A 10579-nucleotide genomic window follows, 5' to 3' on the forward strand; every position below is an offset into this window, starting at 1 on the left:
TTCACCCCGTCTGCCTGCTTTTTGTTGGCGCATAAGGAGTGAGTAGGAGCAGGAAGAAGAGCCAAAAAAGGGGTGGCAGGATCCGTCTGCAGATGCGAAAAAAAACTGAAATCATTAGTCACACTGGAGGACAATGCAAGCGTCTTTGCAGGCGGTGATCTCGCGGATATGCCAGAAAGGTATTCCCCGATGGTGTGCGGGGAGCTCGCCATTGTTCCTCTGCACTCAGAGCTGCAGGTGGCACAGCGAAGCCCGTCACCGTACGAGGCTTTGGCGCATTCTGGGGTCTGCCCAACCTGCCACCGCCCGCTGAACGCGGGTCCTACGGACAGCTTGTCACTGTCTCCTGCTGAGCGTCGTTTTTCCCCGCAGTACTTTAGGGCGCTGGTTCAGGGAAACGCGCGGCATCTTTCTATATGCGATAGTCCCTCCCTGGGTCAGCAACAGCAGCAGCGGCAGGAAACGAAACCCTCCGGTGCCTCGCGGCAGGGCTGGATGTCCTCCAATCTACGGAGCAAGCGAGTGGTACACGCTGGCAGCGAGGAGGAAGAGGAAGAAGCGACTGATTTGCCCGACGGAGTGAATGCCAGCGTGGCTGAGTCCATGAGAGGGGAGGAGGTGAATGTTGGCGGGGAAGGTGTTAGTGACCATGGTGGGTACTACAAACACTACTTTAGGGAAATTCAAAAGCTTGGCAATGGAACGTTTGGTGGGGTGTACCTCTGCCAGCACGTCATGGAGGGTGTCGCGCTCGGGTACTTTGCGTTGAAGAAGATTCCCGTTGGCGACAATGTGGAGTATCTGCAGAAGGTACTGCGTGAGGTCCGCATCCTGGAGGAGGTCAAGCAGCACCCCAACGTCGTGGAGTACAACCACAGTTGGGTTGATGTTGCGCAGCTAGCCGACTTTGGTCCACCCGTGCGGTGTCTATTTATTCTCATGGAATACGCCACCTTGGGGTCGCTGGACTCGTATCTTGAACGGCACGGCACAGCGCTGCCGACGATTGCCGTCTGGTACTTTTTCCTCTCCGCCCTGGTTGGAATCGTTCACCTGCACAAAAAGAATATTCTGCATCGCGACCTCAAGCCGCAGAATCTGCTTCTTACAGGAGCGCCTGAGAAACCCCCACGGGTCCTTGTCAGTGACTTTGGAACCGCCACCCTCCTCGGTGAGCTGTCGTACGAGCGGACGGGTGGGACGGGGACTGTGGAGTACATGGCCCCCGAACTCTTTGAGTGTGCCGTGGAGAATAGTGGGGCGTACATCCACACACACACCAAGGCGTCGGATGTGTGGTCGCTGGGGATGATTCTGCACTACCTTGCCTGTAACGGGACACTGCCGGCGCGTCTGCCCAACGGAGCGGTGGTGTTAAGCGTAGAGGAGGCTGCCCCGTTTGTCCGGCCTCCGGAGATGATAGAACTCATTCGTGCCATGCTGCATCGCAATCCAGAGAAACGTCCCACCTGTAACGAGTTGCTGAACTCCACCGTCGTGCAAACGATTTTGCGCAGCTTTGAGAAGGCACGCCATTTCACGGATATTCTTCCCACAGCCGCAGTTGCTACCGCCAGAAAGCCACACTCGTTGCGTGGAAGGAAGCGGGATACTGCAGGACACTCAATTCATCTACACCATGGAGTCCATGACTCCCGTACTGCACGATCCAACGCTTGGACCGTTCCGCACGATAATGATGAGGAAGAGGTGTTGCAGCAGCCACAATCACCAGTGGTGGAAGTGCCGCTAATGCTGCAGTACAAAACGATGGAGTCGAGGTATAATATTACGTCTACTGGGGCGCGTGGGGTTTACAAAGGAAGAAGAGTGACTATGGTGGATCGAGCCGTGCAGACGGATTACGTCAAAATTGTCTACGAATGAAGTAACGTGTGTTGACGTTTACGCCGCGTTTTTGATTCAAGTTTTTAGTACTTCCCAAGCTTCTGGAAGCGAAATGCGTGGATAATTCAGGCGTTTTTTGTCGTTTACTATATGGGGGGGCTGCATTCTTGGAGACAGGGTTCTTTACGCTAACGTTGGTGCTCCGCCAATATGGGCAAACACACAGTGAGATATATATATATATATATGAACCAAGGTGTTCGTTTATTGGTTTCTATGCCTCTGTGCTTTCTTGTTTTTGTTTCCCCCACTCCAGCACGTCCCCTCGTTTTTTTTGTTGCTTTTGTTTGTGTGCGAGGGAGACTTCCTTGTGGTGCGTGTATGATTTTTTTTCTTTTGCGTATTGTCGCATTCATCTGACGACTACGTCTTTTTTCTCTACCTCTCTTTCTGTGGTAGTGGTGGCGGAGGCGGAGGCGGAGGCGGAGGCGGGGGGCACGGCTGGCTTGCAGGGCCTGCGTGCAGCTGCGTGCGAACCGCGCCGCATGGCGATGCCTTTTTTGTTTTTTTTTCGGATGGCTGTCTTCTTCTCTTCCCTTATTCGTTGTTTGGCGACCCGCGTGCGCGCGGGGAGGGAAAAACGACCGTTTGGCACAAGTAATTAACATGTAAAAGAGAAAGAGAGGGCGGGGTTGACGGTTGGTGGATAGTGGTGAAGAGGGCATGGTGGACGGGCGGGTGCTGAGGTAAGTGGCGCACACCGCCTGCCGGCGTGTGTGAGACGCCGTGCCGCGGGAGCCACTTGCCATGTCGCCTCACGGCAGTGCGGCGACGCTGCGGGCGCCGCAGGGCGGGGCTCCGTGTCTGACACGTGCGCTTGAGGTGCCCGTCTTGCTGCCAACGGTGCACATGCGCTGCGAAGTTGCAAGCGACACATTGGATGAGTTGCTTTACACATTGCATGTTCTGCTGCCAAGCTTGGTTGATGCGTGTGGAGGTGACTGTAACCGCCTTTACCTCGCGCTGGCGTGTGTCTGAAGCGTGAAACTGTTGGCGCTCCGCGGGCCAGGCGTCGCAGTGCCTTACTGTAGTGGCCCTGCTGCCACAACACTAGTAATGCTTTGGGTGCGCCTGCGCAGTACGGCGAGTGGGAGGTGCAGTGCGGTGGCGGCAACGAGGCCGTAGTGGCATACGGAGCCGAAGCGATTGCCGTGTCGCTTGAGCCGGTCACCGAGAGGAATCGGCGAGTGGCGCTGCGTCTCTGCCACGTGATGTAGACGTTTGGTAGGTATGCAAGGGACACGCTGTGGCGAAGGCGGCGCTGTGGGCCAAGGTGTTGATTGCACATGCGGTCCACGCCCTTGAAAAGCCTGAGGCATATTGACGCCTACACTGATTGATGTGGATGAAGTTTGATATGCACCGGCATAATTTAACCCCCGCCGCGCATCCTCCCTCAAGCGTGTGTGTGTGTGTGTGTGAGAGAGAGAGAGAGAGAACCAGTGAAAGAGGCGAACAACGTGCAGAGAACCACATCGGTGGTGCTACATATGCGAAGTCTACCGTCTCTCCCCCTTCTTTGCCTCTCACTCCTGCTGCCACTGCTGCTGCGGGGTCAGCGTGTATAGTTGCAAACACCGAAGGAAGGCAGGGCGGTGGAGGTAGGCACACGCGCGGCACCACCGATATAAACAGACAGACGAAAAGAAGAGTGTGTGTGTGAGAGAGGGAGGCGGGCAAAAGGCAGGCGAACTGTGTGGTCCGGCGTGCCTTACTACATGGAGAGTGAAGATGCTTGGCGGTGTCACTCCCTGCAGCTCCTTGAGCTTTTCATTGACCTCATCCATGGTGACCTGGTTCGTAAAGACGCCGGCTGCTGCCGCGTCGCCGACGCCTTTGTTGCGGCGTACGAAGACGCCATTCGTTGGCTCGTCACGAAGGAGCAAACTTTCACGTCGGGGCTGCGGGGCGCTATCAACACGTACTGCGCGAGGCATGTTCTTCGCACCGCGCCAGAGCTTCTCATCACGTCCGAAACGGCGGCGATGTCGTTCAAGCGGATTGCGGACATCTTGTGTGAGACGGAGGAACTTTCACACGTGGGAAAAGCTATGGCGCATGAATTGTCGCATTTGGCACGCCGCCTTGAAACCAAACGTTTTGCGAGACTACTGGACCTCATGGGCGATGCCGTCGTTGAATACATGCGGCAGGCGGTTCAACAGCATGAGGTGGAATGGGCAGTGTGCCTGACCCTGCGAGAGGAACCAGCTTTCTGGGCTTGTGTAAAGCAGTTTTCCACGGCGCCAACACGCATGGAGGGGGAAACTGTCGCTGTGCATAGAAAGCGGCCTCGTGAGGAAGTGGAGCTGGTGGACCACAACGCAGGCTCCAGGGAAGCACCGTTGCACGGCTTCTCAGAGGAGCTTCGCCTTGCAATGAGTTCCCCTGTAAGGGTTTCCCCCGCATCTGCAGTGGGCACGCGCTTTATTGCATGTGTCCAACCGAAGTCGTCTCCCCCCAATGTCACGTGGACAGAAGAAGGTAAAAGGGGCAAAGAGTCTGTGAAGGCAACTGGGCGCGCGTTACTTCGGACAAACGATTCGGTGTTGGCAACCGTGGAAGACATGGAGAGGAAGGAGTCGCAAACGGCGCAGGAGGTCGACAGCAGCTTTATCGTGGCGGATGACTCGAAAGGTTCCATTGTGCCTTCGCTGGCTGCCGTATGCAAGGGAGTCACTGTCGCTGGTGACTTCAATGAATCCGATGCCTCGCTGCTGCGTGGTGAGGTTTACGAGCGGCGCTACTTTCTCTGTGCGAAGACGAATCGATACGAGCCGGAGGGTGCACGAGGGTTTTTCACATGACAGCGGTTATCTCGTCTGGGCCCCACTTTGGTTTTTTTTTCTAACCCCCCCCCCTCCAAACTGTTTGTTTCCGCCGGTGTTATTGGCAAGCATGGGCGCGGCTTCTGCGAATGTGTGTTGTTGCTGCTTTTCTCTTTGGTGAGAGGAGTGCAGGTGTCTGTGCGTAGAATATGTATTTATTTTGCCGTTGGTTTTTTTGTTGTTTTTTTCTTTCTGCCACCGCCGCCGCCGCTGCTCTGGCGAGCAAAGAAGAGGTAAATGGGGCGCTGAGGGGGCGTATCAGCTAATGATGTCGCCCCGAATGTTTGCCGCGAGCGCCCGTGTTTACACCGCTCCAGAAACGAGGGGGTTACGTTCAGTCGACGGTGTTTGCACCGCTTGGATTTGGCCCTTCGTACGCTTCATTTTTTGCGCTTCCACCAGGCGCCACGAATGCACGTTTTGTGGGGGAAGGTTGGTAACTTATGGCGGCTCCGGCGCATGCTGCAGCTGCAAGGTTGCAGCATCATGAGACGCATACCGTCAGGACCCTGCATGACTGGGGCATGTCTTACTGCCTTAGTATCGTTTCTAAGAGGAAAGGGGGGGAGGAATAGGTGGAGGGGGGGGGGGGACAGTTCGCGACGCCGCAGGAAAAGCATTGCCTGTAGTTTTGGTGGATGTCGGTTGTGCCGAGGCCGTTCTGCGAGGCAGTGACGTGTTTGCCCCAGGCGTGGTCGCCTTCGTGGGCTCCTTCGCTGCCGGGGGGAGGTGCGTGTCGGTGCTTATTTGCAGACCGCCGAGGCAAACGCTTCGGCGACCGGCGAAGCCGAAGGCAGGACTCTGCTGGTGTGCGTTGGTCGTGGCACCGTGGTGATGGACCGCCGGGAAATGTGTCAGGCCCTGCAAAGAGGCGTTGCAGTTCGAACACGGTGGACGCCGATGGCGCAGCCCTTCAAAGCGCGTCTGGCGGTCATGCTGGGTGCAGCGGCGGAGACCCTCACAACGGCTGGAACGTGTGAAAGCACTGGACTCTTTTTCTTGCAGAATTATTCAAGCATGGTGGCTGTGGAACTTCTTATGCGGCAGCTGCGCAGCTTCGACTTCCAGGACAAACAGTCATTGTCGCTTTTAGATGCCTGTGCCGTACCGGGGGGTAAGATAAGTCTTTTGTTGTCTTTACTGCAGGAGGAGGCGCAAGTGACGGATTTCTTCCCCTAGAACGACGGCAAAGGTGTGGGCGCGGTATAGGTGACTTGTGGATCTCCTCGAGCCTCAGCTTGGGATTTCGTTTGTGAGCCACGCGGTGCGTTCCTTCTGTGACGATGTCAAAAAGGTGCAGAGGGCGCTGCATGCTGAGGGGGCTGGCACTGCAGGGATTGTGAGTTCCACAGCATTCTGCTGGACTCTCCTTGCACGCGCATGGGGCTGGGTCCGCACCTGGTCACGCCAGCAAGCATACGGGCGGCAGCAGACTACCAGCGAAAGTTGTTTGACACGTGCGTCAAAATGCTGCGGCGCACGAGAACGTCTGTGCTGGTGTACAGCACCTGCGCCGTGACGCTTGACGAAAACGAGGCTAACGTGCTGTGGGCTCTCAACACCCATCCGTTTCTGCAGCGTCCACGGGTCAACTCTGGCAATGAGCGGCGGCCGTGTTCACTTGGTTCAACAAACTTTGCCCATGGTTGTCGATTCTTGCTGCAGCAGGAGATCAACACGGCGCAGCGCCGCAATGAACTTCTTCAGGCGCCGACTTCCTTGGCAGAGCATGGCGTCGCCAAGGAAGGAGGGCTCCACTGCTGGAATTAGGCTTTATGCTGGGGCTTGCAACTACAGCCGACAAAGACGGGGTTGGGTTCTTTCTGGCGGTGTTTCGCTGCCGTTGATGCGAAGTTGACTCCCTGCAGCTCGCTGTACGGTGAAAATTCCATGGTTGAAAGGTAGTACTGTTTTTTTTTGTTGTTCCATTTTTTTCTCCCTCACTCCTCGTCGTGATGCGAACTCGCCATATGCATGTGTGCGTATTTTGTTAACTTTGGTCACTGCCTTTGTTGTATGCTGTTTATTCTTTTTCGTGTGTGCTACCTTGCTGCTTACCCTCCTCTTGTTCGGCATGGGGGCCCCTTGCCGTTGTTTATGCCTTGCCAGCGGTGAAGGAGGACCCAGAGGAAAAAGAGCAGCTCGACTACTGTGTGTGTGTGTGTGTGTGTGTGGCGAAACCGGACCGGACAGGAGTGCCTGGAGGCTCTGTAGTGCGGCGCCCAGATGAACCATGAAGGCGGGGATGAAACGGAGGAAGAAATTCCACTCGAGATTGAGGACTACTCATGCAACACACACTTTGAAAGAGTCGTTGGGGAGATTGAACGGTACCTCGTTGAGGAGTTTAGTGCACGGCAGGAGCTGCAGCGGTTCCTGGTGAATCCACTGCATCCTCCGCACTCCTGCAGGGACAATAGAGGCACGGACTCTGCGCATGCGGCAAAAGGCCGGCGCGGCAGCATTGATGGGGAGATGGTGTTTGGGCGCAGTTTTTTCATGCTTCCAGAAGGCGGCGGCGGCGGCCAGCAGGAGGGCGTGGCAACGGATGAGGGCATTGCTGTGGAGATCCATGCGCAAAGCGGCCTCCAGGATGGGCAGCGGCAGCGGGAACTACACCCAATAACCCGTTTTTTTGCGCTTCCAATATTTTTCCTGGCGCGGGGCACCACGATGGTGTCATCGTGCCGCCCCAGTGAGTCGTCGTTTTACCTCTCACTTCTCACAACGGCGGTGGGCCGCGCGTTGCGTGGACCCCTTTCCTTGCGCTTTGATGGTGATCCATCGTGCCTCCCGTCGCCGTTCTTTTACGTCGACGGGATGGCGCCATGCTTTGTTGCTGTGGGCGACAAATACCAGTTAGCCTTCAAGGGGGTGGCGCCGCCGGTCGTTGTGGGTGCCGTAGCGCGCCGGCAAACAGAGCCTTGGACGCTGCTGCAGCTCGTTGCCCAGCCTGTGGTGAGGTGTCGATTTCACTGCAGCGCCTACCCGCAGCCGCCGGAGTGGTGCCGCCGCGTCTCGGACCTGCTTGACATGTTTCAGCTTCAGATTGGACCACAGAGTCGCCTTCAGACAGAGGTGTTTGACGGTATTTGCGTGTCTTTGCAACGAGCGTTTCGCTTGAGTGTGCCTCGGCGCTTTTGGGTGAATGATTATGCCCAGACGGGACCCGCCGCCCATGCATGTGCCAACGCGCCAGCCCCCACCTTGTTGTGGAATGATGTTCTGGAGCTTGAGAATGCAACCATGGTTCTCTCTGCAGGGCCAATGACGTTCCCCTTTGGCACCGGCACTCCCCCCTTACGTGGCATTGACTTTTGCTTTCAGTGGAACCAGCTACTCGACACCGAGGTGCACGACGATGGGGGGTGGAGCTCCAATCTTGGCCCCTTTGCCCCGGAGGGGATGCTGTTGCAGGGCAAGTTGGTCATCCACGCCGTGGCGATCCCCAAGAAGGAGTGTGAGTTAAACCACACTGCATGCAAAGGTCTTTCGGAGTACGTGTATCGCGTGATGGAGCATCTTTTAGCAGACGAGGAAGTGCAAGAGGAGCAGCGCTGCTCGGATGATCTTTCCAACGTGGTACATGACATTCTCTTTGGCCACACAATAGACCCAACAAAGCAGCAGGCACTTGTGGAGCGCCTGGCGACGCACGCGGCACCCAGCCAGGTGGTCAAGATGGACATTCGTCGTGTTTACTTTCCTGGATCCTTCCTTTGCCGTTTTGCGCACGCGTGTGTCAATCGAGTGCACAGTTTGGATGATGTTCTTCCCCTATGGCTGTTGGCTGTGGAGCAGCTCGGAAGCCTACTTGAAGGCAAGGGCGATAGACGGCACTCCCTACTGGAACTCATTCGCGCCCTTGGCCTTCCAGATGTGGAGGAGATTGATCATGGACTGCCATTAGTGGTTCAGAAACTGCAGCTCCTGTCCTATTGTGCGAGGCGCATGTTGGGTGACACTTCACCCGCCGTGGCCGGACAACCCGTTGATGGCTGGGATGACGACATGGGGGAGTTAGTTTCAGATCACAACGCGGGCGAGGCTCTTGCAGCCGAGGGCGAGCTTTCACTGAAGGGATTTGTTGTCTCTGGGAAACGCCTTATCACCAATGGCGAGCCCTTGCTGGAGCCAAAGACACTTCCCACCCCTCCCTGCACTTCGGATGTGATACTGATGAAGGCAAAGGAGCTGCAGACTCTCGGCACAGCGTCCGCAGGGCGGCACACTCGTGCGTGGATGCAGAGTGAAGGGTTGTTTAATGACATGTGTGCGTTCCTCTATTTTAACAGGGCCCATGAGGGGCGTGTGGTGCGTTTTCCGGATTTTGTTCAGTGGCACAGCCCCCGTGACTTTATTCCGCCCTCCTCCGACGCAGTGGCGACAGATGACGATGCCTACTTGTCAGAGCGGATGCGGCGCCACTCTGACACTGAGAACGCGTGGGTGAAGAATATATGGTGGCCACTGTGGGAGAAGGCTACACCGCGCTCTCCGGAGGAAATTATGGCCCAGTCGTTCGTTCCCCACGAGCAGGCGCGGCTTGTTATTCGATGGATGGAGCGGGACCTTTCCGCTGCGCGTCTCCTCCTTGAGACGGTGCACGCCAACTTTACGAATTCGCTGCATCGTATCCTCTCACATCGCTGTGTGGAGGACAATCAGGCCATCGCGGCATATGCGCAAAGCAAGAACGACGCCATCGCGAGACACCTTAAAGATGCGATGCGCTGGGACGACGACCCCCGGCTGGACAGCGAGGGCCTTCGCACCACCTACGGCACTGCAATTCGTGAGATTGGGGAAATCGAAACGTGTCTGTGCGCTGCTTTGGCGACGGAGCGTATGCTGGGTGCGTTCCACAAGACTAGCAGCGCACCACCGCCGCCTGCTGGTGAGCCATGCACCTCCGTGGAGCAACTCGTCGCGACGCTTGCCTCTCCGCTGGCGATGGAGGCGGATCCTACGGAACTCGCCTTGAGGGCAGCATCCATGAACTGGGATGTATGGCACCGCAGCGGCATCGCACAACGCTTTACTGCGGACGATCAGAATCCTGTGACAACGCGGCTTCGTGCGACGTGCATGGCGGAGCGGCCACTCAATACCACAGCATGCTTCCAACAAATGTTTGCGGAAACAGACGAAACGGGCGCCTTTCGCGTGGCACTGGCGCTGGCTGAGGAGGTTCTGTGAAAAGGGAAAAGAAAACAGGTGTGATCCGTGGCGTCCCATCACTTGTTGTTGTTGTTCCTGTTTGTTTGCCGTTTTTCTTCGTATTCCATTGCGTCGTCTTTTTGCGGGGTCGGTGAGGATTGAGTCCACACTGGCAAGGAGGCAAAAGAGAGACGATAAGCGCAGCACAGGCACACACACACACGCACACACACACACACGCACACACACACAGAAGAAGAAAGATAAAAGGAGGGAAAACATGGCTGACATTGCTCTTTGTGCTCTTCTCTCCGGCGGCTTTGTCGGTTCCATCTACGCGTGGCCGAGGGAGCGTCAATTCGCACGCCGGTGCGTGAGAGACCTCGAAGCGGCGTCCATGGATGAGGCTTGCCGCGTCGTTCGCGATGACGCGTCGACGATTCGAAGACGCGCAGTGTCGTTTGTTGGCGCCACGGGGGCGAGCGCGCTGCTACTGGAGGGCCTTCTTCGCAGGCAGCCCGGCGCCTGCCAGCCGCTCTGGGGTAGCGTTCTCCTGCGCCACGCCGTTTTCCCCGGTGACCGCACGATTTCCCAGTCTCTGGCGCTGGTTGCGGGGACCGGCGTGGCGACGTTGGTGCTATTCAGCGGCCCGCTTGTGGAGGGCGTTCGGTTTCCCACATGGT

At 56.9% G+C, this 10579-nt stretch overlaps 7 protein-coding genes across 7 annotated transcripts in view, besides 6 other annotated features; 6 read left to right on the forward strand and 1 right to left on the reverse strand.

Moving 5' to 3' along the window:
• Window positions 1-189: 189 nt before the first annotated feature.
• On the forward strand, window positions 190-1887 carry TraAM80_04083 (putative serine/threonine protein kinase, putative,protein kinase; the record flags this gene model as incomplete). The annotated part of the gene is made up of 1 exon (XM_029381027.1): window positions 190-1887. One exon carries the CDS (start codon window positions 190-192, stop codon window positions 1885-1887), a length of 1698 nt encoding a protein of 565 aa, XP_029239120.1.
• Window positions 1888-2078: 191 nt separating this feature from the next.
• Window positions 2079-2096: a microsatellite.
• A 215-nt stretch (window positions 2097-2311) lies between these two features.
• Window positions 2312-2340: a microsatellite.
• Window positions 2341-2509: 169 nt separating this feature from the next.
• On the reverse strand, window positions 2510-3196 carry TraAM80_04084 (uncharacterized protein; the record flags this gene model as incomplete). Its single annotated transcript, XM_029381028.1, has 1 exon — window positions 2510-3196. The coding sequence occupies one exon, from the start codon at window positions 3194-3196 to the stop codon at window positions 2510-2512; it is 687 nt and encodes a 228-aa protein (XP_029239121.1).
• Window positions 3197-3310: 114 nt separating this feature from the next.
• Window positions 3311-3329: a microsatellite.
• Window positions 3329-3359: a sequence feature (GA-rich).
• A 267-nt stretch (window positions 3360-3626) lies between these two features.
• Window positions 3627-4715, forward strand: TraAM80_04085 (uncharacterized protein; the record flags this gene model as incomplete). The annotated part of the gene is made up of 1 exon (XM_029381029.1): window positions 3627-4715. The coding sequence occupies one exon, from the start codon at window positions 3627-3629 to the stop codon at window positions 4713-4715; it is 1089 nt and encodes a 362-aa protein (XP_029239122.1).
• Window positions 4716-5570: 855 nt separating this feature from the next.
• Window positions 5571-5915, forward strand: TraAM80_04086 (putative nucleolar protein; the record flags this gene model as incomplete). The annotated part of the gene is made up of 1 exon (XM_029381030.1): window positions 5571-5915. The coding sequence occupies one exon, from the start codon at window positions 5571-5573 to the stop codon at window positions 5913-5915; it is 345 nt and encodes a 114-aa protein (XP_029239123.1).
• Window positions 5916-6116: 201 nt separating this feature from the next.
• Window positions 6117-6506, forward strand: TraAM80_04087 (putative nucleolar protein; the record flags this gene model as incomplete). Its single annotated transcript, XM_029381031.1, has 1 exon — window positions 6117-6506. One exon carries the CDS (start codon window positions 6117-6119, stop codon window positions 6504-6506), a length of 390 nt encoding a protein of 129 aa, XP_029239124.1.
• Window positions 6507-6886: 380 nt separating this feature from the next.
• Window positions 6887-6910: a microsatellite.
• Window positions 6911-6962: 52 nt separating this feature from the next.
• TraAM80_04088 (putative outer dynein arm docking complex) lies at window positions 6963-9935 on the forward strand (the record flags this gene model as incomplete). The annotated part of the gene is made up of 1 exon (XM_029381032.1): window positions 6963-9935. One exon carries the CDS (start codon window positions 6963-6965, stop codon window positions 9933-9935), a length of 2973 nt encoding a protein of 990 aa, XP_029239125.1.
• Window positions 9936-10106: 171 nt separating this feature from the next.
• Window positions 10107-10148: a microsatellite.
• A 28-nt stretch (window positions 10149-10176) lies between these two features.
• The window catches only part of TraAM80_04089 (CAAX prenyl protease 2), a gene marked incomplete at both ends in the record, with an annotated part of 1401 nt that continues 998 nt past the window's right edge, over window positions 10177-10579 (forward strand). The window contains one exon of the mRNA XM_029381033.1: window positions 10177-10579. This exon is cut by the window's right edge and continues 998 nt beyond it. Coding sequence (XP_029239126.1) covers window positions 10177-10579 — 403 coding nt within the window.

Source organism: Trypanosoma rangeli (genome assembly GCF_003719475.1).
Source record: "Trypanosoma rangeli strain AM80 chromosome Unknown Tra_15.4_contig_00114, whole genome shotgun sequence".
Classification (NCBI taxonomy): Eukaryota; Euglenozoa; class Kinetoplastea; order Trypanosomatida; family Trypanosomatidae; genus Trypanosoma; species Trypanosoma rangeli.